The sequence below is a fragment of the Monodelphis domestica genome, chromosome 4 (genome assembly GCF_027887165.1).
Source record: "Monodelphis domestica isolate mMonDom1 chromosome 4, mMonDom1.pri, whole genome shotgun sequence".
Taxonomy (NCBI): Eukaryota; Metazoa; Chordata; class Mammalia; order Didelphimorphia; family Didelphidae; genus Monodelphis; species Monodelphis domestica.
Genome location: NC_077230.1, coordinates 84,236,613 through 84,262,695, shown reverse-complemented (window position 1 = coordinate 84,262,695; position 26,083 = coordinate 84,236,613). Strand labels below are relative to the sequence as shown.

Here is a 26,083-nt window from a genome sequence, read left to right as displayed (position 1 = left end):
TATCCCACACACAACCAGAAGTTAAAGAGATCCCAAAGTAAAGCAGCCAGGTGAGAAAAGATGAACAAGAGAGACAAATTCCACAGCAGGAGATAATTCCTCTTACTGAATGAAGTCTTCTTTTAAAAGGGAATTTCAAAATTTTTATGATCAGTTAATTGATGAACATTTTTAAACCTTAAATTCTTATGTGAAAACATTGGCAAAGACTTACAAAGACCTTTCCCCCTATTTCTTAACATAAAAAAGGTGCAAATTGAGTGCTGACAAATAAAAAGAGTAATCCTTTACACCTTCTTTAGTGAGTTTGGGAACAGCAAGAAGGAACACAAAAGCTACCCAAGAAATCATACCTTTTTAATTCAATATTATAAAGAAGGCATTTGCTTTTTTAAAATGCTGATCCATTTGTTTTATTTATTTATTTTTAAACCCTAATTTTCCATCTTGGAATCAAAGCAGAAGAGTGGAGGGGGCTAGACAATGGAGGGAGATTAAGTGACTTGCACAGTGTCACACAACTAGATAGTGTCTGAGGCCAGATTTGAACTCTCTAGGTCTGGCTCCCAACCAACTGAGCCACCCAGCTGCTCCCCTAATCCATTTGTTTCATATGCCTTCAATACTTGTCAAAACAATATAATCAGCTTTTAACCAATGAAGAAATTATATTAAGTCAGAAATCCTGAATCAAATTAGAAACTGTCAACATGGAAATCTAGTCCCCAGTTTATTTAGTTGGGAGGTAGAAACCCCAGGTTTTGACCTTGTCACAGGAGAGGTTTCCCCCTGAGGAAATGTCCCACTTCACCAGACAATAGACAATCCACTTCAGGTGGGAGATAAACCCAATCTGAAGTCGAGTGACTCTTTGTCTCCAGAACCCTTTCCCAGTTTATTACAGGAGGGGTCAGCTGGGTAGCTCAGTGGATTAAGAGCCAGGCCTAGAGATGGGAGGTCCTCCATTCAAATTTGACCTCAGATACTTCCCAGCTGTGTGACCCTGGACAAATCACTTAATCCCCATTGCCTGGGCATTGTCGGGTGAAGTAGGTCCTTCCCTCAGGGGAAAAACTCTTCAGTGACAAGGTCAAAACCTGGGGTTTCTACAACCCAACTAAATAAACTGGGCACTTCTGGTTGACACCACTGTGCTACCCAGCTGCCCCCAGTATAAATTCTCAGATAGAAGAGGCAATAGGAAGTGAGTGACTTGCCCAAGGACAAATGAAATAGTGGATTGAAATAGTGGGGCACACTGAGGTGTGTGGATGATACCTCAGTCCCCTTTTAGTGCACTGGGTCAGCCACAATTAAGTCTTTTAAGCAGTTGTAAAAACTAAAAGGTTTATTGATAAATAAGAGGGAGGGAGGATTTAGGATTGAGGATGCCCTAATCATTCATTCTTCCATGAACTGGATATATGGAGAGTGTAAACCTTGAAAAACATAGAACCACCAAAGTAGTTAGAAAGAACAAGTCTTTAATCAGGACAAGGAAGACAACACTCTGATTGGTCACTACACAGAGTTAAGGGCCAGAAAATGCACAGAGCCAAAGTTCTGGGTCTCTGGGAACAGTGTCTCTGGGGAAAATCCTACAAAGATTTCCCCCAGAAAAGAAGAACTTGGGGTCTTATATACCTTGTGGGGAATATAATTGGACAAAAAAGGTTCAATTGATTAGCTTTAGTATGGACACAAGAGAAAAGTCATACAATGGAAGAAACTCCTAGAACAAAAAAGGGTATAATTACATCTACTAATTCTATCTCAGCTGAGATCAATAAATACTCAAAAGGTTTATTGTTCAGTCTGAGACAAGGTCAGTGTGGGACTTCCCTTAAGGCAAGTTCCCAAAGAACCTGAGCAAACTTGGGGGTATAACTAATGGTCAACTAGTACCCACGCAAAATCAAAGGAATTTAGGACTTTTAGGCCTCATCTGACTGCCAGTTTGGGTGAGTTCCTAAGTGGTCAGTTTGTTTGAGACATCTGGGTGCAACAATCCCAGGATGATTTCTCTAGTGGAAGAAGGAAGCCTACCTCAGCCCATAAGGCAGTGGTTCTCAACCTTTCTAATGCCGTGACCCCACAATACAGTTCCTCATGTTGCGGTGACCCCCAAACCAAAACATGATTTTGGTGGCTACTTCAAAACTGTAATTTTGCTAGTTATGATTCGGAATGTAAATGCCTGCTATGCATTATGTATTCTCATGGCTACAAATTGAGAGGTTGAGAACCGCTGCTATAAGGAAACATCTTATAAGTGGTATACTCCCTAAAGCCTGGATGGTGTGGGTACTTTTTTTTTCTTTAACATAAAGGGGAGAGGGTGTAAAGATCCTTAAAAAATGAAAGACGCTTGTAAATCGATAGTTGGAAGCTTGTGGCATCAGTTGTAATTGAATTCTCAATGACCAAACATTACAAACTTTGCATTGGATCAGGGTACAACCTGCCAAGTGAAAGAGCTTCCGTGAAACAGTATTGGCAAAACTCAAATGGGTCAAAGACCTTAGTGTGACCTGGGGAGTGGGGATGGGGCTGGAGGTGAGAAGTGAAAACAATTCTGCTACAGCCAGAGGAATTTGCACCAGTAACTACGAACTATTTATACAAGCACAGGCGAGGTTCATCTTCCTTAGCATTACTTAAGCTCACAAAAGTTCCACTTGGACACGGTAGATGCCTATGCCTCATGACAGCCAGGTTAAACCAAGTGGCATACAGAGCTCTTGCTGGGAGACAGTCAGGCAGAAGCTGAGACAAGAGGCTTGCTAAGTCTTTTCTCGGTCCTCCTGTGCCAGCGGGAGCTGCTGGCCCAGAGGGATGCCCGGACTTCAAACTTCCAGAATTGGGTATCTCAGAGACTCGCAACTTGATTCTGGTCTCTACTGGGGCGGAGGGGGCGGTCTGGAGTCGTTCCGAGCCCTCCCTCCTTCCCACCCCCGTAATTAGCATTTAGGAATAATCCTCCTGCCCCGACGCAGCTCCCAAAGGCTGTTTACTCAAGTTCCGGGGTCCTGGCGGAAGCCGCCCGAGACCGTGTATCGCGCACAATCCTCGCATTGCCCGAACAGGAAATAGGCGGGGCGTATCCTGGTTACAGGGCCGCTTGCTAGTCTGCGAGAGATTGGGAAGGATGGAGGAGGCCGGAGCGGCGGCGGCCGTGGCCGCCGGAGCTGGGCCCGGGGCCTCTGAGTCGGAACTGAACCTGTCTCGCTTGGGCGTGTCCCCGGAGGCCCTGGCGCTGGAGCTGGAGGTGCGGGCTGAGGAGCGGCGGGGGTCCCGCGAGACGCAGCGGCTGCTGCTGCCGCATAACCGGCTGGTGTCGCTGCCGCGGACGCTGGGCGCCAGCTTCCCGCAACTGCAGCTGCTCGATGTGAGCGGCAACGGGTTAGTGGCGTTGGGGCCCGAGCTGCTGGCCCTGCGCTGCCTGCGCACGCTGCTGGCCAAGAACAACCGACTCGGCGGGCCCGGTTCCCTGCCTAAGGGCCTGGCCCAGGCGCCGCTCTGCCGTACTCTGCAGGTGCTCAACCTTAGCGGCAACTGTTTTCAGGAGCTGCCCCCCGCGCTGCTGGAGATGAGGGCGCTACAGACGCTCAGCCTCGGTGGCAACCAGCTTCACACCATCCCGCCCGAGATCGAGAATCTCCGCAGGTGAGAGGGAGGGATGCTCCGCCCCCTGGTGTGCTGCTGCAGCCGCGGGGACCCCCTCCCCAACTCCCCTTGTTCCTCCTCCTAGTGCTCCTCGGAGTGAGGGGGACGTGCCCTGGTGCCCCAGAATGAGACTTCCCTACTACCCCTCCAGGGGCGACCCCTCTGCAGTGCGTAGCATCTGGGGAGAGCCTCTCTACTCGACTTATTCCAGGAGAGTCCCCCCCCCCCCCCAGGACACAACCTCCAGGGAGAAATTCTCCTGCTAATTTCCAAGCAGAGACCCCCTACTGCTCCTCCTCCTGGGAGAGATTCTTTACTTTTTCTCCGGGAAGATACTCTCTTCTGCTGCTTCAGGAAGAGAATCCCGTAGTGCTCCAGGGAAACGACCTAGTTCTTGGCTTCCAAAGGAGAACCCCCGTCCTGGTGCTCAGTCATCAGGGGAGATCCTCTCCCTCTCCCCCTCCCCCTTTCCGCCCACCCCCTTACTCCTTCTACAAAGGAATATCCCCCCCCCCCCTCCTCCTCCTTTAGGACACACTGTCCGGGGAGAGAAGGCTCCTTCCCCCAACTCCCATCCCCTGGGAGTTCATCCCTTCAAGGGAATCTTATCTAGGTGTTAACTTAGGGAATACAGTAGGATTACTACTGTATGGTTTTTAGGACTGGTGGTTCCTTAGAAATCAATTGCTTCTCACTACCTCCATTTGACAGATGAACACACCACCAAGACCCTGAAAAACTGAAATGACTTGACCAAGGCCATACATAAAATGGTTTTATGTACAGTGTGGTAGAAAGAGTGTTCTGGATCAGTGGTGTCAAATTTGGGTAGAAACAAGGAACCTAAATACACATAAAGGCAGTTAGGTGATCTAGTGGATAGATATCCCAACCTAAACTCTTGAGTCCAAATCTGAACTCGGACACTTCCTGAGCTAGTCACCTAACCCTGTTTGCCTCTGTTTCTTTATCTGTAAAATAAGCTGGAGAGGAAAATGGCAAACCACTCCAGTATCTAAAAAAATCCAAATTGGACAGGGAGTCAAGACAGGAATGAAAATGACTGAACAACAATAACAAATGTATACAAAGACCCCTATGCATAGATTGACTTTGTTTTAAAATGTAATATCATCTGTTTTATTGCATTTTTACTTATGAAATATTTCTTAAAGATGTTTTAATCTAGTTTGGGCTGCATTTTTTAATATTTCTGATCTAGATGGTTAAGGTGAAAAGAGTATTGAGTTTGGAATATAACTTTCTGGGAAAGGCCTTTTTCTGTTCTCCCCTCATAATGGTGTCTTCCCTCTGAAATGACTTCCCGGTTACACTATATATTTTATATGTCCTTAGTTATTTGTATGTTGTCTCCCTCATTAGAATGTGAGTTCCTTGAGAGCAGGGACTATCATTTTTCCTTTCTTTGTATCCTAAAGACAGTGCCTGGCAAATAGTAAATAAGCCCATATTAAATACTAAGCCAGAAGGCCTTGGTCAAGTCATTTAACTACTCTAGACTCCACGTAACTAATCTGCAAAATGAGAATATTGAACTAGATGGTGTTGAAAGAGGGCTGCGTTTGGAATCAGAAGACCTTGTTGGAAAAGTCAGTTAACTTCTCTAAGCCTCAGTTTCCTCAAGATAAAGGATATTGGATTAGATCATGAATTCTTAACAAGGGATTCTTGAAATGACCTTTTTAACACTTTAATAACTATTTTGATATAATGATTTTCCATTGTAGTTATATATATTTTGTGCACTTAAAAGCATACTGAAGTGATCCAGGCCTAGGGACAAGGATGTGCTGGGTTCAAATATGACTCTTGACACATCTACCTGTGTGACCTTAGGCAAGTCATTTAACCCCAGTTACCTAGCCCTTACTGCTCTTTTGCCTTGGAACCTATTCTAAAACAGAAGGTAAGGATTAAAAAAAAAATAAAGGCATTCTGAGAAAAGGGGATCCATACGAACCTTTGGACAGATGCTAAGGTGAAAAGAATGTTAGATTTGGAATTAGAAGACTTTAAGCAAGTCCCTTTAGCCTTTCCACTTCAGTTCCTTCATTTGTAAAATGCAGGTATTGAACTAGGTGATTTTGGCAGTTTCTTCCAGGCCTAAGAAAAGCTAACCTCTCATCCTCTGACTCCAGACTCCCTCAGCTCACCAGAAACTTCTGGCTCTGCAAGAATGCTTCTGTTCAGTTACCTGAAATATCACAAGGTCTTAGGTCCAGAGGCAGAGGGAACTGCAGAGGCCATTGAGTCCTTCTTTTTGCATATGAGGGAGTTTCCTGGTACCCAGAGAAGACGAGGTTATCTGCCCCAAATCACATAGTAAGTGGCTAAGAGGGGCAGGATTGATCTTAGGTCCGTTGCCTTCAGAGCCAGTACTTTTTCCATTGTTTTTCTGGTGACACTTGAAGCCTTTGTAGCAGTAGTAGTCTTTAGGCTACTACTGACTGGACTTTCTCTTTTCATCTGTGGTCTTACAAATAGGAGTTTGTACTGGGTCATGTTTAAGGACACCCAAAGTGTAGGATCTAGTGCATAGCTACTTAATCATGAGCTAATAGAATCTTAGAACATTCAGTTCCGAAAAGATCTTGGTATCAACTAGTTTAATCTCGTCATTTTGTACACAGGGAAACTAAGGACCAAACAGGTAAAGTGACCTTGGTAGAACTGGGACCAGGATCTGGGTCTCTTGATCACATTTTCCACTAAACCTCCAGATTTACTTTAAAACTACTCTATTATAACCACTAAGCCTAAAGGAAAGAGGTCACAAAAACTAATCCAGAAAAATAGATTTTGAGTATTATATTGAAAATGGCTCCTCCCTCAAGTCATTAAAATAGTCAGTCATGATTCAAAAAGATCTTGATAGACTACAATTTGGGGATAAATTGAATATGATGAAATTTTATATGGATAAATTTAAAAACTTAAAATATAGGACACAGTCAATTTCACAAGTATACAGCAGGGAAGGCATAGTTATACAGTCCTTGTTCTGAAAAAGTTCTAGTGGTTTTACTAGGTAGCAAGTTCAGTATGAGTCTGCAGTGTGATATAACAGCCAAAGAATGCTAATGTCACCTTTGGCTGCTCTTAGAGGGGAGCACACTTCCAGAATCTTGCACTCTGCCCTTACCTGACGTCATTTAGAGTATTATGTTCAATTCTGAGAATCACAGTTTAAGAAAGATGTTGATAAGCTGGAAAGGATCCAGAAGAGGAAAGGCCAGGATGTTGAGCCTTTAGTCAGGAACATGAGGATGACTGAAAGGTTTTTATCAATATAAATGAAATCTACTGTAGCTCAGTTTAGAAACTATAAATGACTATGATTCTTTTATGAGCACATCCTTTGAACATTACACATGAATGAATAAAATTTTTTGCATATCAATAAAAGTGCTGTACCAATACTAGCTGGAGGTATTCAGTTGGAGTTTAGTAAGTAGATATTTATTTAGTATTGGAAGAAATTTGTGAATTTGTTTTTGTATTTATAAAATTTGTACCTGGAAAAAGTTCCTTAAATTTAAAAAAAAATTTATTGTGTTTTTGTTTATTCCTCTAACTTTGCCTAATCTTCAACCGAAAAAGGTAACACCCTCCCTTTTCCCTGGCAGTTCTTCCAGCAATAAGTAGCTTTTACAGAACTGTATTATAAGTTTCAGTGTACAACTTTTTTTAAGTGTACAAATAAAATGATACATTTTTCAAAAAAAAAAAGAAAGAAAGTTACCTGGGCATGTTTAGTCTGAAGAAGAGAAGACTCAGAAGAGTGCATCATCATAGCTGTCTTTCTAGGATTAGAAGGACTGTCTTGTGAAAGAGGAATTCATTTATTCTGCTTTGCCCCAGGGAGCAGAACCAGGGGCAATGCGTGCAAGTTGTAGGGAGGCCAATTTTAGCATGATATCAGGAAAAGCTTCCTAGGTATTAAATAGAGCTGTCCCAAAGGGGAAGGGATTTGCCTCCAGAGGTGCTGGGTGGCCCTTCCTTGGAGGTCATCTAGTGAAGGATAAACAGCCACCTGTCAAGTATAAGTGGAGGCAAAGAGGGGGTGGGGAGTTGGTTCCTTTTGTGTGTAGGTTGAAGCTGTTGAGGTTCTTTTAGATTCAAATTTTGTGATTCTATGAAACCTGGTATATTTTTCTTTGTAGTTGCACTGGGATGATGGGAACTTGAGGATTTCTTATAAGATACATATTTGACACATTCTATTTATAACTATATTGATACACTACATATTCTTAGCTAGTTCCCTTCCCCTAAGTAGAGTATAAGTACCTCTAAGGCAGGGACTATTTTGGATGTTTTGTCTTTGTATCCTCAGGATCTAGCATGGGGGTGGGATCATTAGGTGAACTTACTGCTATGATGCAGTGGGGTCATAAAATAAAAAACATCCTAGTACCCCACATATTGATTTGGAAAATCAAAAATTAACATTATGTTGTATTTTTATTTTCTTACACATTTCCCAATTACATTTTAATCTGGTTCACTTTGCTATAGAGAACTCCCAGGTGAGAAAATTTCTTCTTCTAATAAAGCTCAACTTAGAGTTTTAATCAGTTATCTAGAGCACTGAGGTTAGGTGGCTAGAGTTACATAGCAAGTATATGGCAGAAAGGTTTAAATTCAGATCTTCTTGGCATTTTATCCATTTTGCTTCATTACTCCTTTGCTTAGGTCATAACCATTAAATTCTAAAATTAAGACAATTGTCTTTCGGTAAAAAGTATGAAACCCTTGTAAATCCCCTTTAGTTCAAAGGAAGGGGCCTTTAGTATCACCAATTAACTATATTAGCTTTTCAGCAAATACTTTTCGCTTAATCTTTGCTGACTCGTTTGGAATTGGCAGGGATTGTATCATGTGAGTGATACTGACCCTTACCCTACTTACAAAATCTTTGAAGATGAGAGGACTGTAGAAGCCTTCTTGAAGTATAGTGAATAAATTAGATCATAGGAATACCTGAAATCAGTCCTATAGAGTAGATTCTTCCAGAATCAAGATTTTATATTGGACTCTGTTCAAGGAACTGTTCTAGGTGCTGGAAATCCAAAGACAAAATGAATAATCAATCCTTAAGGAATTTATATGGGGGTGGGGGGAATAATATAATATTTATAAAGTTAAGTAAAGTCAAAATAATTTTAGTTGAGAGTACACCAGCAGGGAATTGGAAAAGATTTGCTATAACCTTGCTTATAAGAGATGGATTATGAACTGAGCCTTGGAAATTAAACATTCTTGAGAGTTGGAGGTGATGAATGATTACATTTCAGGCAAGCAGTATGCCATGCAGTCCATCATAGAGGCCTAAGATAGAAACTAGTAAGTTCAGGGAACAGAAAGTTGGTCCATTTGTCTGGAGTGTATATGCATGAAGATGGAGCAAGGTAAGATAAGGCCTAGAGAGATAAACTGGAGCCAGATTGTAAAAAATGAAATGCCAAGCACGAGGAGCTTGTATTTTGACCAAGAGGCAGTAGGGAGTTACTAATGGCCCTGATCAAGGAAGTGCCATTTCAGACCTGTACTTTAGGGAGATAATTTTGACAGCTGTGTGAACAGGAAAAGAAAGATTAGAACCTGGGAGACCTTTGGGATAGTCCAGGAGGTTATATGTTAGGTTATGACCAAGTAGATGAAGAGGTGGCATGCTGGAGATGTTGGGGAGCTGAATTAAAAGCTATTATAGAGTAACTTGATCAGATAAAATACACTGGCTTATTCCAGGATAATGTACATATTCTCAGTCAAAATATTGACTTGATTTAACAGTTTGTACATGATGATCTTTGAGTAAGGCACTTTTAGTACATGTGTAGTAGGTCCAAGCCTTTGTTAGGTGTAGATGATAAGATGAAAACATACACTGCCTGCCTGTTAGTAGCTTATAATCATTAGGAGAGGAAATGAGGCATGTGTATTAATAAATTATGACAAGATAAAATTGAAAGGCAGAGGAGAAAGAGATCCAAAAAGAGTGCTATGAAAAGGGAGAGAGCAGTTTCACTTGGGAAGACCCAGAAAAGCCTCCTCCTGTAAAGCAACTCAGTAGAAGTGACACTTCTTGATGATGGACTGTTTTTCATTTTGTGTTTGTATTATCAGTACCTAGTATAGATCCTTGCACACATGTTGATCTTTTAATAGATACTTTAGGAGTTAGATTTGACTGTGAAGGAATAAAAGGGGGGCGGGGTGGAGCCAGTTACTCCAGACCTGTCCAGAAGTGGGAGAGGTCAGGATGAGATAGGACAAAATCTTGAATCCAGTTTGTTTGGAACATGAGTATGTGAAGGTAAGAAACATGAAATGGAAGGATCCATCAAATGCTGGACTGAGTGGTTAATTTTTATCCTATGAACAATAAATAAGGAGGCACTAAAGGGCTTTGAAAACAAGGAAAGGACAATTAGACCTAGGTTTGAATGGCTATTTGACCACTAATGTAGGCATTCTTCCTTGTATTTTTTTCTAGTACAAGAAGGCAGAGATATAATGTGAGGTAATTCTCGTCATAGTAGTGATACAGTCATGTCCAACTTTTTGTGTCCCTGTGTACCATACAGTCCATGGAGTTTTCTTAGCAAAGATACTGGAGTGTTTTTTCATTTTCTTCTCCAGACTAGTAATTTGAAGGGAGTCAGGTGGATTTGAGTCAGTATTCAAATCTTACCTTGCTTTGACATAATAGCTCTGTGACCATGGTCAAGACACTTAACCTCTAGATCTGCTGCCTAATCTATAAAATGGGCATAATATTTGAAATACTTAGCTCACCGAGTTTATGTTGAAGATCAAAAAAGGTAATCTTTGGAAAACACTTTGTAAACTTTAAAGTATTGCCTAGGGAGGATTAATAAGTATACTGCAAACATACTAGGAGTCTTAGAAATCAGCTTCAATATAAACAAGTATATGTATTTGATCCAACTTACAGAAAACTCTGTTTTCCTGTCTTTTTGTGCCACAAAATTCTAGAAAACTATGCCAGAGAGTACAAAATTTGGCAGGTCCTACCAACATCCGCTTGTTGAAAAAACCAGGCTAAGAAATTCAGCCTGTCTCCAGGGTTAGTCACAGATATGGTGATGACTTTTTGGAAGGCAACATTTGACAAACATTTGAAAGGTTAAATTCCAACTTCTGCCCAAATTATATTAAATATTAAATTCTTCAAATTAATCATTAGTTCCTAAAAAGGACAACTAAAATATTGAGAAGCTTGGAGGCTATTTAAAAAAAAATAAAAAGATTAAAAAACAAATCAGGGCTGAATCAAATTTGAGTATTATGTATTTAACATTTTAGCATAGGGAATTTTGATCTCAGAGTAATTGTAATAAAAGCTGACTCATAGGGTTTTGGGATTTGCAAAGTTACATATATATCTACATCTGTCTATCAATATAGATCTCTAGTTTGGTTTTCAGGACAGCTATATCCCCAATGTTCAGATGAAACACCTGAGATTCAAAGAATGACTTGCTTAATGGAGTCAATCCAACTAAGATGTTACTGACAGTGAAGGATTCAAACCCAGGTCTTCTTGATTTCACATCCAGCTTTTTATCCATTAGTTTCATAATTTATCTAGACTAGGTAAATGAACATAAAATAGCTAATGATTCATAAGTTAGTCACAGTAAGACTAGTATAGCCTTTGAATGTTATCAGGTTTCAGAGATGTTTCCAGTTTCATATGTAGGAAAAATGACTTTAACTGACCTTGAAGAATGAATAAGACTTAGATAAATGGTAAGAGGGAAATAAATGGAAAGAAACAGTTTGTTATTCTAAAAGGCAGATGAAGAAAACAAATTTAAATAGGGTTTAGTAAATTCATATTAATACTAGGGAAACTAAAATCAGTATTAGAATTAAAGGTTTCCAAGAAACCATCTATTCTAAGCTTCCATTACAAGTTTCTACGACATTCCTTACAAATGGACATCATACCCTCTGTTAAAACTTTTCCAAAGACTGCTAATTCACCATTTTGTGAAGCATCTATTTTGCTGACTGCTCCAATTGTCAGAAAGGAACAATTACATTAAAAAAAAAACAAAAAAAAAACAAGCCTACTCCCCCCCCCCCAAACATTTGAAGAGATGTCATTCCCCCCACCTATATCTTCTCTCCTGGCTAAAGATCTGCAATTCTCTCAAAATATTATTTGTCCAGTATAGTTGCTAAACCATCCTAGTTGCCTATTTCTGAATGTCCTCTTTTTTTTTTTGGCATCATTCCTAACATTTTGAGATGTTAGAAAACAAACCAAGCTCTCTCGTGAAAAAAAATGTCTTTTAGAGGCAGAAAATACCATGTTGCATTACATCTGTCTGACAGTGGCTCTTTTTATGTTCTAATTAAATTGAAGCTCAGAGCTTACATAATTAATTCAGTTGTGCTACTAAAGAAGATATGAAATATATATAACCCTCAAAAACATTTTATACTGGACTTTACATAGGTGCTCATGTTGCTTATTAAATTTTATTTTGCTAATTGTTTGGCCTCAGCTAACAATTTGTTTTCCTTGAGTACTAAGTATAAGGAAGAGGAAATTTGAAAGCTGGCTGTTTTTAATGGAGAATTTTAAAAGTTATATTTTTCCAAAGCGATTAAAAGTTTTTCAGCTCTGCTCTGAGATGCAGAATTAGTTACATAGTGGGTAGGAAATTGACTTCAGAGTCTGAATGACCTAGATTCAAGTCCTGCCTCTAAAATATACTGTGGCTTTGGACAAGTCTCTTAACCTCTCCATGATCTCAGTTATTTTTAAATTTTTAAAATTAAGCTGCAGAGACAGTGTTGACCCACATTGGTAGATGTTCCCCAAGGATCCCTATGCCAATCATAGGTCCTGCCCCTGTCCCCCAAATGGAATTCTCCAAAGTTAGCAATATAAGTAGCATTCTCTTTTAAGAATTCCAGCTATAGATATCCAACTAGCTAGTTTTATTTAAATATGGTTATAGTAGATTGTTGGCATTTTAAAATTTGTTTGTTAGGTTTATGTTGTATATTCTATTTGTAAAGAATGTATCTGCATAAGAATAGAAATATTTGTGTACTTTACTGTTTTAAGGTATTATATCTGAATGCAATATTTAAAAAAATATTATAAATATTATAAAAATTTGTTTTTAAAATGTCATCTTGGTATTTAGAGATTTGGGGGGGATAATTTATTAAATTGTGAACCAGTGATGTTTCAGTCAGATCAAGAAACCTGTTTTTGAGTCAGTTCTCAGGGTTGATCTGAAGAAACTAGTTCGGATCCTATTATTACTCTGCTAGTGAAAATCTCTTTCAGAGTTTACATGCTTTGAAGGAGAAGGTTGCATGTTCTATATTCTCAAGTACCGAAAAATATGATTACTGAGCCATTATCAATAATATTTGAAAGGTTGTGAAAAATAGGAGAAGTAGGTTCCACAATATTGGAGAAGGGCAGATAACCCCCCTCCATTTATTTATTTATTTGTTTAAAGAAAGGAAAATGGTATTTGCAAATATAAGTCAGTGAACTTGATATCAATCCCTAGGAAAATTTTAGAATGGATAAACATTAAAGAACTGATTGATAAACTTTAGGAAGGAAAAGAATGATTATGAAGATCCAGCAGGGCTCTTTCATGAACAAGGCATGCTAGACTAACTTAGTTTTCCCTTTTTGATAAGGTTATTAAACCACTAGGTAAGAAGGAAGTCCAGAAGTGGTATAGCTAGTGGGGAACAGGAAGATGGTATTGTAGACCTTTTCCCTGAAATGGAGGCCTGGAGCTCATGGCTATGCCCTTCAGTCACAGGTTCTAGTCAGAGAGGCAGGAGGGTATCGATGGATTCAGTCTTACAGGATGAGATTTCCTAATGTTAATGAATTTGTAATTTTGCCTTTTTTTTTACATTTTTTTTATCAATGACTGATAACAGAATAGATAACACTCTCATCAAATTTTAAGACCCCTAGCCTCAAAGTTTACTTAGTCACAAAAGAGGAAATTTGCTTTTATTTGACTTTACAGTTAAATGAAGCTTTTTTAAGAGACAAACTATAACCCGAAAAGAGCCAAGCTGTCTGGATAGAGCTCTTTACAATTTCTGCCTAAAATTTCCCTCAGTTGAAATTGGGGGGGTGGGGGTGCCACTTTTAAGGTTTTCTTGGTAGAAATTCTGTATTGGCTAGGAATTGTGCAGATTTTAAGAGAAAGAAATATTGATCTTTATATTGGTGGATAAGGAAAAATTAGTCGTTTTTGAGACTGCCAGTCCCCAAGAGATCTTCTGGAGAGATCTCCCTCCTACCACTGGGAAAAAAACAAAAACAAAAACTTGAGTTATACAGTTACATTTTGTTACAAAATACATACTGTGTCTAATTCCATTCTAATAATCAATTTGAGTGTAATTTTACTGAGATGCTTCTAAAACCTGCAAGGGGGGGACACCAAGACTCCAAGTTGAATTATTTAAATGCTTTCATTATATCATTCAGGTCCTACTCAAGAAATCTTTAATTCTTTTTAATTGCTTGAAGTCTCAAATCTGAAGTCTTTAGCTTAACAGTCAAGTTTTCTAACATCTATCAATCCTTTCTACTTTTTACCTTTTTTATTTAGTTCCCATCCCAGAGTCCACATTATAACTGAAGTGATCTGTACTAAATAAAATGGTGTAACTGACAGAATCCTAGATTTGAGATCAGAAGACTGGGCTCAAACTACAGCTTTGCCACTAGGACTACTGTGACTTTGAATAAACTTCTTAATCTTTTTGAGCCTCAGTTTCCCCCTCTAAAGTGAGTGGGTTGGAGAAGATAATCTGTAAGAAATTTTTAAGCTCTGAGTTCTTTAAACACACCATTCCCCCAGCCTGAAGTAGTTTCTTTATCCCAGCCTAAACCCTACCCATCTTTCAGAGATTAGCTCAAATTGGACCCCATCTGTTAATCCTTTAGTTGTCATGCAATCCTCCAGTAATGATATCAGTTAAAATTGATAAAATACTTTGGAATTTATAGTGCACTTCCTTTACAGTCAATTATTCTTTGAGAAGAGCAAATACTGTTTCCCCCATTTTACAGATGAGGAAAGTAAGGCTCCCAAGGGAGATAATCTAATATCCAAAAAGCTGATTAGTAAGTAGCAGCAGTGGGGTCTAGAGCCCTAGGAATGTGGTAGTTTTTCCTGTGCCTCTTAAGACCAGGACAAAATTGTATTTGTCCTTTTTTGAACTTCTTTCAGACGTGCAGTGTTTTGTGTTACCTTCTATATTGTTATCTTGTTCTAGTGTTTCATTAGTTAATATTTCTTATGTTTGTGTCCTGTCTCACCTGGCAGATCATACTTATCTTTCCCTGTGTGTGGTGTGGCTGTGTGATAGGATTTTGAATGAGATGCTAAATCAATTTTTTATTTTCTTTTTTGCAGCTTAGAGTTTTTGTACCTCGGAGGGAATTTCATCAGAGAGATCCCACCAGAATTAGCAAACCTGCCTTCCTTGAATCATTTGGTGTTGTGTGACAACAAGATTCAAAGTGTGCCTCCTCAGCTAGCCCAGTGAGTAGTTGCAGGATCCTTTAAATAGATCCAGATGTCCAACATTACAAAAGATTACTGTTTGTGCATTCTTACCAGTAACCTACTTATATAAGGATGGGCCAGTTACTTACTCAAGTTAGTAGTGCATAAGAATTATGTCTCTGGGATGTGCAGTGAAATGAGTTCCTGCCAATTGCTGTTTAACAGCAACAACATGTTGTAGAGGATCTATCTTGGAATCCCATTACTGTATTTGTGACCTTGAACAAGTCAACCTTTGGATCTCAGTACACTGATTTATAAAATGAGAGTTGGAAGGTCCTTTCCAGTTCTAAATCCTATAATCCTTTAAATGTGGCTTTTCCCTAAGCAACTTTATTATTTAGTCTGTTTGAGGATAAATAGAAAGGGAACATAAAATTTGACATAGAAGTTATTTCCATATGTTTGTATAATCCTTTGCAGTTTCCAAAGCCTTTTCATATACACTGTTGCATTTGATTGTTATAAGACTCCATTTTTCAAATGAGAAAATTAAGTGTGCTAGGTTACAGGACTTGCCTAAAATTACATAACTATTAAGTGGCAGAATCAGGAGTAGAACTCAGCTATTTTGACTCCTGTTAGCTATTTTTCTTATTTTTTTTAACATATTTATTACATGTTACAGAGTATCTTTTTTCTTTTGTAGACAGCTAGAAGATAAATTGTTTAGTAAAAATCTGTTTTCTGTTATAAAACTATTTAATGTGCTTGTTTTTTTTAATTGTACAGAGAAACTACAGCAGCCATGTTTTTCCGTGGTTCTTCATATAAGAGCTTTAACCTTTCACAGTTCCCCTCTGCCCACATTGCTATTACATAGTTAGTACAATGGGTCAGAGTCCATTTACTGAAACAGTATTCTACTACACTCAGGTAGAAGCAATTCTCAAGACAGTTTAGCAGCAGCACAGGGAGGTAAACACAAATTAAAGCTGTTGCTGGCAATAAGGTCAGAAGCACTGGGCCAGGAGGACCCTAAATCCTAAAATCCTAAAATATCCTAAAATCCTAAAAATCCTAAATCCTAAATCCTAAAAATAGCTTTTTTGTTCTTGCCCAAAGATCCTTAATCCATCTGGGCTAAAAGCTAACCCACATTTTTCCAGATTCACATCACAACTTTCTTGCTGCTGTTGTAGGAGTTTTTCTTCCAATCCCTAACACCATTATTCTTACCTTCTTTATTCTTTAAAGTGGGACAGAATTGACATATGCACATTTTAAAGGATTTTTTAAAAAATATGAAGTAATTCTATCACTCATTTTTATCTATTGAGTAATTCTTGCTAATATATTTTTCCTGCCAATAATTTGATATTTTATTCATTCTAGGTTGAATTCCCTTCGTTCCCTTAGCCTCCATAATAACCTTCTGACATACCTGCCTCGGGAGATTCTTAGCCTAGTACATTTGCAAGAATTGAGTTTGCGAGGTAATCCCTTGGTGGTTCGTTTTGTCAGAGATTTAACTTACGACCCACCAACTCTCCTGGAATTAGCTGGTCGGACCATTAAAACTCGAAATATTGCCTACACTCCTTGTGACCTTCCTGGAAACCTTGTTCGATACTTGGATTTAGCCAGCAACTGCCCAAACCCAAAGTGTGGAGGTAAGTTTTTTCACATTTCTAACTTGTGACTCATTCATTTGCCCATATAGCAATTTTTGATGGTGTCTTTCATCTCTGCTAGAAAGATGATTTCTTACTTTTGGATATTAGTTATTTCTCTACTCATCACACTTTTGGTCTTTCTGGCAAGAAAAGACTGTTTTCAAAAATTAAGTATTTTGTCCCTTTTAACAGTTTGTTTTGAAACCTTTCAGTAAATTCTCTGCAGCTCAAGAATTTCATTTATTTTACTTGACTGCTTGGAATATGTGCTAGCCAATTACCATTCAAGTGGCATTTGATATCATCTAAAAGTCTCATAGATGGTGTAGAATAGAAGCTCTTCCAGGAGATCATTATACACAATAATTGCAATACTGTGTAATGATCAAACTATGAATTGGTTCCCTTTGTAATCACATATTGTATATATTTAAAATTTTTATTCTAAGAAGGGGTCCATAGGCTTTAGTACTCTGTCAAAGTGCTATATGACACAAGAGGTTAAGAATTCTGGTATAAAGGTAATGACCTGGATGCATATTGATTGACCTCAAGACATGTTCTAAAGATTTTTTCCCCCTATTTAATTCTGCTTATTGTCATAAAGCCCTATCTTGAAAATTAGTAGGAAATTTTGGTTAGTTTTTCTTTATTAAAGTTTGATTATACTTTATACTGTTTAAAACTGTTCATTTTAAAGCAAGTTATTTATATACATAATTATTGAGAGATACTTCAGTAACTGGAGGCTCTTTAAGTGCCATCAAAAAGTCCCATTTCCTTTTGATAACACCATAAAAGTAACCAATGGAAAAATATAGAGACCATTCAAACAACACAAATAGGTGTGTGTGTGTGCACACATACCAGCATGCACTTTCTTACGCTTATCCTATCTTATGCTTAAAATTTGGGAAAGGGATGATGTGCCATTGAAATAACAGTTGTCACTTGAGCTTTATTAATATATCTCTTTCTGTGAAATGGGAAACAAATATTCAAGACATTATCAAGAGGTTTCTTACTAAAATCCCAAATATATTCTGCCCCTTTTCCCTCCTACAAGACAACCCTTAATGTCTTCTTTTCTACCTTTTACATACCCCTAGAGAGAATTTGTAGAGAACAACTAGTACCAGTAATGGACATTTTTTAAATTCCTGACTTATTGACTATTAAATTAGGAGTTTTTTTAAAAGGCAATCAATTTTCTAGAATGCTTTCATTTAAATATTTTTAAAAATAATTTCCCCCCAAAATTACATGTAAAAAGGTTTTTGACTTTTTTCAATTTTGAGTTTCAGATTCCCTCATTTCCCTCTTCCCTCTCTGAGATGATAAGCAATCTGATATAGATTTTGAATGAACACTCATTTTTATTTTAATATTGAATATTCTTACTGTACCTAGAATAGTACTGTTCATATAATAATCACTTAATAAATGGGTGATGAAATGTATTGATCTTGAGAGAAATGACAGTAGTATTGTGCTATTATTTTTTTTTATATTTTATTTGATCATTTCCAAGCATTATTCGTTAAAGACATAGATCATTTTCTTTTCCTCCCCCCCACCCCCCATAGCCGACACGTGATTCCACTGGGCATTAGATGTTTTCTTGATTTGAACCCATTGCTATGTTGATAGTATTTGCATTAGAGTGTTCGTTTAGAGTCTCTCCTCTGTCATGTCCCCTAAACCGCTGTAGTCAGGCAGTTGCTTTTCCTTGGTGTTTCTACTCCCACAGTTTATCCTCTGCTTATGAATGGTGTTTTTTTCTCCTAGATCCCTGCAGATTGTTCAGGGACATTACACCGCCGCTAATGGAGAAGTCCATTATGTTCGATTATACCACAGTGTATTAGTCTCTGTGTACAATGTTCTGGTTCTGCTTATTGTGCTATTATTTAGAACCATGTTAGCAAACCTATGGGCACATGTGCCAGTGGGAGCTGCTCCCTTCCTCCTTTCCACGAATGGGCCTGAGGACACGTCTCATGTGACCTGCCCCTCTGCCCAGAAACCCAATGGGAGCATTTCCTCCCTCTCCTGCCTGGGGTAAGGGAGTGACTCACATGCAAATGAGGGTCACAGTTTGGGCACTTGGTCTCTAAAAAGTTCATCATCAGTGATCTAGAAAAGATGTGTGGAGCATTCTAGAAGACTTTGTTTTATCCCCCCATTCTTTTTATTGGCTCATTGACACATTTATAATTCTCTCTTCATTATACTGCTATCGAATTTATTACCATTCTTAAAGAACCTAAGGTGTACTGCAAAGGATACTTTGTTTTTAAACTTTTGAGTATTATTTCATTCACCAATACTTTGGATATATGAATTCATCATCAATACGAGTACTCACTCTAGTGGAACAAATTCTTCTCCACATACTCCCAAGATCCTCTTTAGAAGATTATACCAGAGGTCTTTCTCTGCCTTTCTTTTCTGTGGTCATCAGCACGGCACTTAGGTTGTTTTGGTCATTCTCTATGGTCATTTCATCTCTAAAACACAAGAAAGACACAAGGAGGCAAGAACAAAAAGGAAAAGCATTGTGGGTAGGGAATGGGAATGGAATAAAGGCAGCTTAAATAAAAAAACAAGAAGTAGAAAATTCAAGCTTTTCCAGAGCTGAAACCCTTGCTTGTTTAAAATCCTAAATTTCTCTTTGAATCCATTCTGGTTTAGAAAATCCCCTATCATTCTTCTTTTTTTCTCACTGTAATAGCTTCTTAGAATTTGGTACTGTCCTCTGTGACTATTTTTTGCTATGTCATAAAAAACCAGTAAAGTCAAACTGTTCTTTATGGCAATATTTGTTATTTTATATTTGGTGACCTTAGAATGCTACACAGATAGATTAGATTGCATTGACCTCACATGGTGGTAGTGAGGATCATATAGAAGACTCTGCAAATTTACCATCCTCCAAAAGAGGAGTGACTAAAATTTGCATTTCCCTAGATCCTAGTCCACAACTTTGTACCTAGTATCCACTTAATTAAGTTTGGTTTCACAAATATAACTGGGTACTTACAAGAGAAATAACTTGCTTTTATTCATTGAGGAGAGAAAAAATGTTTTTTGTGCTCATGTTTCACTGCAGAAGCAGCAACCTGGGCCATCAGAGGACATTTTTTAAAGCAAATCATAATTCCCTTGATGCTTTTGTCTTTCTTCTCTGTAGGTGTCTACTTTGATTGTTGTGTTAGACAAATCAAGTTTGTGGACTTCTGTGGGAAGTACCGTCTCCCGCTGATGCACTACCTATGTTCTCCAGAGTGCTCTTCCCCTTGCAGCTCAGCTTCTCACAGCTCCACGTCCCAGAGCGAGTCCGACTCGGAAGATGAGGCAAGTGTTGCTGCCCACAGGATGCAGAAAGTTCTTCTTGGATGAGAAGGGCCAGAGAAGTGTATCTAAAACACTAAAACTGGACAGAATTGGTTAGAAAAACCAATAATATATAACTTGAAGTTGTTGAAAAAGCAATGAGGTCGCCAGGATTTGAGGTTCACAGCCTCATCTTGGATGCTAATGGCTCAACTGAAGAGGATCTGGACACACCTTGTGTTGTGCCAATTTGTTCAACAGGAATTAATCCAATTCCATATGTGGTTCTTTTAATAGATATAATTTGCACAAAACTGACATTTCAAGTCTTTGATAAAAGACATTAGGATCAATAGATTGCTTCTTTTTGTATGTGAAATGGCATGTCACAAAGTGGTTTATTCTGAGGTGCCACTACCATGATAAACTATGAATGGTATAATTTGGGAGAGATGTTGAGCTGGAAATAATAGAAGGAAAAACTCAGTGTTAAAATGATCAGTCATCTTTGTGTCCCTCTCTGCTATATACCACAACCCTAGGATTATTCCACCTTCATATAAAATCTAGTCATCTAGATTTTCAAATGACTTTATAGAACCCATGGCCCCTTGGGTCCTTTGGGACCTTCAAACTGAGAGTTTGAAGAGTATATAATCTTTGTCCAAGTGTTCCTGCTTCTCTTAGTTTGCTGTGTTATCCTCATTTCATTCTACCTCTTTGTCCTGGCTGTGTACCTTTGGCTTGACAAGGATATGGGGCAGTTTATCCCAGACTTGGTGCTACCACAGCCTGTAGCCTTATTTGTGTATACTATGCAAGGAACTTTACAATGTGCTTTAACACTGCTAGTAGAGCAAATAAATTCCTACTCATAATCTAAGCTCATTACTGCCTTATGTTTTTCCCCCCTTTTACCTTTTAAACAAGAAAGTTTTCTATTTGCTCCTTAAGAGGGAGGGAGCATACTTGTTTCCAATTTGGAAAAACCATATTTCATGAAAAATTGGAGGAACATTCTTGCCTCTACTGTAGAATAAGGCTAAATTGATGAGGAAAGTTGAGACCTCTGTAACTCTAAATTAAATTAATCTTGTTTTATTTATTTCCTTTACTAGATTCTTATACTAATTTTTTTGCTAGGAAACTAAGATAAATGATACAACCTTTGGGGTTGTATGTTTAGTGCACATATATCAGGAGTAATAATAAAGCTGCATGTTTACAAAGCACTTAAGGAAATGCCCTCCCATGATTGTATTTAGTTCTACTGTCCTGTAAAGAGGTGGGAATGAATATTATTTCCCCTTGGGCATTAAGTGACATGCATGGCAGAGCCAGGGACTAAAACCTGACTTTTCTAACTCCTGTTCAGTGTTTTTTCCACTAACCAGACTGCTTCTCACTTTACTAGGCAATTTTATATCAAATAATATTATCATTATTTGCACTTTTTTGTATGTTGAAAAGTTTACTGGAGAGCATTACAGATGTAACATGCTTTGGTATAAAGTACTGATCAAGATAACACAAATAGGTCAGAAAGAAGGAGAATGAATCTATTTGGGAAACCAGAACTAACTGCGAGGTGAATACTTAAAATTGAGGCTGTATCTACACAATCTAAAAGGCATTTAGAAATAGGTAATTAATTGGTTCTTGAATGCCTCTAAAGCATTCATTTTCTAGACTTTGGAATCTCACCGTGGCCTTTGTCCCATTGAAATAGTACATTTGGTAATAATTAAGATAATAAAATTAATGGGGACCAAGTTCTATTCCTTTAGTTTAGACTCTCCTTATTTCTTACCTTATAGCTGAAAATGCCATAGACGTCTACAAATGCTCTTTGATGGTTAATGGAGATGTGGTATTTTACACAGCAGCACATCTTCCCATCTAGAGAAGCGAGATCCCCATGTAAATTTTTTCAAGTTATGAATGGGTATAGTCAGAAAAACAATTTATTTTCCTGTTTATAATCTATGATAAAAGTGAATTTGAACAAAAATTATATGACTGTCCATTTAGAGTACTCAGTATATATATCATATAATATATATATGTGATTTGTAATTATCTTTGATAAATGGAATCAACAGATAGCTGAAAATTGGTGGAGTTAACCAAATTTTTTACGTGAACTAATAGATAATATTTGACCTTCTTGTCACAATCTTTCTCTAACAGATATGCTAGAGATCGCTGATATATCCAGAAGGCAAAGCAACTAGCAGGGGTAGGGAGGACACAAAGGAAGTGGATGCCAGGGTCAAAATAATCCTCAATATTATCTAGAGTTCACTCTAAGGTGAAATGAGTTTCCATTTCTTTAGTTTCTGTAGTTGTGTTATTATGTTTAAGCTATATTTTTTAGTCCATTATTTTTGTTTTGTTTTTTCTCCCAAGGATTTTTATGTTGAAATAAGTTTTCTCTAATCCATAATATTTAGTTATTGTTATAAAGTTTAAACTTTTTGTGTGCAGTTTACCAGACCATTTCATATTTTTATTTTTAGAGTACATTTTTTGAAAATGTTTGTATATTCGTAGGCATACTCTGCAAAATCTAATTCTTACAGCTTTATTGAACAAATTCAGAATGTGTTCCCTTATCTTGCCCTTAATTTTAATCATCCTGTTTTTTGGTGTTACACTTGACTGCTTTGTAGTAGAAATAGGTCCAGTAATAGCTTATTTAATTTTAAATGTGTGCTGTACAATTTAGCGACATCATTCTTAATATTTTTTTCCTACAGAATTTCAAACTTAATAGAACTACTCACATAGGGAGCTTGAACATTCAGTTTCTTTTACAATGCCAGATTTTGGTTGCAGTATATCCATAATTAAATAGCAGCTCCCACCCACTAAGAGCAGTGACGGCAAACCTTTGAAACACCTTAGAGACCCCTCACTCTGCATGTGAGCCCCTCTGCCTTACCCCAGACAGGGAAGAGAGGAAGCACTCCTTTTGGGCTGCTGGGCAGAGGGGTGAATCGTGTGAAATGTCCTCAGGTGTGTGTGGAGACCTCCCCCTCCAGCTCGTGTGCCATAGGTTCACCAACACAACAATGTCATTGTGTACTCCAGCTCTGTAACACATGGTGAATTCATGGATAAAAGAAAAGAATTGGAGGTGGTGGGACAGAAGTAGGACAAAGCCCAGAAAATCAGTGGGAAGCTTTTGCTTTACAGTTGGAATGCTGCTTTGGGGTAGGAGTAAGACCTCATTAATTTGGAATTTGTGGTCATTAAGACAGAGCTGGGCTGAAGTTTAGCCTTGCAGAATCTAGGAAAGGGGGATACTGAAGCAAGTTATTAGGCTCTGCAAGGTTTGACCAATTAAAGGAAATGTATTTTTAAAGCACTTTAGCATTAGCCAGTTTACAAAAATGAACTAATCACCATTTGACACCTGTTTTAGAATGCCCAATAGTACCTCTTTTGGCTGAGTTGTATATGCTTAAAATAATAAAGCCATTTTTTGAAATGTTAACTTTGCATTATTAGACAGCCCTTCCCCCCAGTTAGGCCAAATTAGTGCCTTTTTCTTATATTTAGTCAAAAATATCCATGAAAAACCATGTTAATTTCCAGACTGTCTAATCAGGGTTCAAATACCTTTGGATTGTGCCAGTACTAGTCTGTTTTAGGCAAAAAAAATACAGTTGTAAAATCACAATAGCAGTCATTTAAATATAGTGACTATTAATGTAAACAAATAATAGACTTAGGCCTATTGGAAATACATCTGGGATCTAATCACCACAGGGCTAGAGTTTGAGGAAGCAACAAGACTGGCTAGGTTCCTGTGAAGGTTTTTCTTTCCCAGTAAAAGACTTCAAGCTATGATTTATGCAATGACAAGTGCCTTGAACTAACACTAACGAATTGATAAGAATCTGATAGGAGGACAAGTTTCTGTTATTAGTAAAAGGTAATAGCAGTTCTCAACAACTAAACATTTCTATTGTCAAATAGTAATGCTTTTTCTTTTATTATTGGAAAAATTGCAGTATCTTTGTGGATATTCGTTTCCTTTGTAAATACTGTAATCAAAAAGGAGTATGAAATAGTTTATAATACACAAGGGTCTTCCTCTTTTTTTCCTGTTTCTCCATAGTCCATATTTACTAAGAATTGAAGCATAAGATACTATGTAACTGGTAATCAGTTTTTTTCAAATATGTATTGAGCCACTCACTGCTTTGGATACTGTAAAGTTTACATAATCTTAAGGTAGATGTGGTCCCTTTCGTTGAAAGGATATTATTCAATCCAAAAGCTAATAAAATATTATTTTGAGCATCTGTTTTCATTTAGTGAGTATTTTGCTTCTGGAAAAAAGCCTGTGGTAGACTTGCCAGATTCACCAAGAAGTGAATAGGACAAAAAGTAAGGTCTTTCATAATACAGAGGTGCTTGTTTCTAAGCATCCACGGCTTGGATTCAAATTCTTTTTTAAAACAGGGAGGTGAAAGAGTTCTTGATAATATTATTTCTTTCCTAGAAACCAAGGTAAAATATTTGTATTGTGAAATTGAATGGGACCCAGCCTAACTTGATTACAAACCTAAAAACAGTTTTTTTCCTTCAAACCAGATTTTTAAGTTCTTCTTTCTGTGTACTTTTTCCTTCTCTCAGCTCAATACACCCATTTATTCTTCTTGGAGAAACAATTTTTATGATGTTGATCAACTAGTTTCAAGAGAGGGGAAAAAAATTACTGGCGTCTTAAACTTAAGATTTTTTTAAAACATTTCTTTTAGGTATTTCTCTAAAACGCTTTTATAAAACTTAGGAATGCACAATGAAATTTCATGAATATAATACATCAAACAAGAGGATTCCTTCATCATAGATTTTTTGACTCCTGTTAGCCAAATCAAGAGGAAAGAGAAACTGCCAATTTGGGGGGGGGGCAGGAGGGGGTGTTTTTTGTTTTGTTTTTTTTTGACAGGGGGAAGGACAGAGAAATAGGCCAAGAATTGAACTAAAGATTCCATTCCAGAATGGAACTAATCATTGGTTCAAAGGCCAGTGTCCTAGAATTTGACAAATTTTTACCAGTCCACAAAACTCTTGGTAGCAAAGGCCTCTTTTATAATCTATAAATTTAAAATTGATTGCTGCTCCTAACATCTTATTCCCCTCACATTGGCTCTCTTCTAGTTCCTATTCCTTAAGCTCAAAGGCTTTGGAGGGAGGAGGAGTACAGTGGAATTTGGGTATTTCAAGTCTCCAATATAATTAGGATTTAGAAACACTAAACTAGGTGACCATATATATTGTCTTACAAATTCCAGACAGAAGAAACTGGAGAAAGACTAGGATTATTGTAATTGCTGGCATTAAATATGATCTGCAACCCAGGGGTTGGTTCATAATTACTGAATCTAATTCTGTCCTAATCTATCTCAAGATCTTTTCACAAGCTGAAAATGATTGGCATAATAATGAGAAAAATGCAAATCGAAAGCACTTTCTCAGCATACCTGGCGGTCTTTGCTTGCTTTTATGATTGAAAAGTTTGTAGCCTTCTTGAATGTACTTATTAGAAAACTAGTCATCCAGAAGAAAGACATTTTACCAACACTGATACTTCGTGTAAAAATCCAGGCCACTAGTATTCCCCCTTCAAATAAATTCTGCCTTAAATGCATTGTAGTTCTAATCACTTACCTGCTCTCAACATTTTGAATAATGGGATAGTGAAGATAATTGCTTCTACTATTAGCAGTGGCAAGAAGGAACAAAATTGTCCAAGTCAATTTGAGGCATCCAATACATGGAAGGATATGTTCTTAATGATGATAAATGGTTCTTTTTTGA

The 26,083-nt window shown here is 37.8% G+C and overlaps 1 protein-coding gene across 1 annotated transcript; it reads left to right on the top strand.

Moving 5' to 3' along the window:
- The first annotated feature begins 344 nt into the window (after positions 1–344).
- LRRC58 (leucine rich repeat containing 58) lies at positions 345–24,559 on the top strand. Its single transcript, XM_007493751.3, has 4 exons — positions 345–3,666; positions 15,144–15,272; positions 16,632–16,909; positions 20,106–24,559. The coding sequence occupies exons 1-4, from the start codon at positions 3,149–3,151 to the stop codon at positions 20,312–20,314; spliced, it is 1,134 nt and encodes a 377-aa protein (XP_007493813.1). The 5' UTR covers positions 345–3,148; the 3' UTR covers positions 20,315–24,559.
- The last annotated feature ends 1,524 nt before the right edge of the window (positions 24,560–26,083 follow it).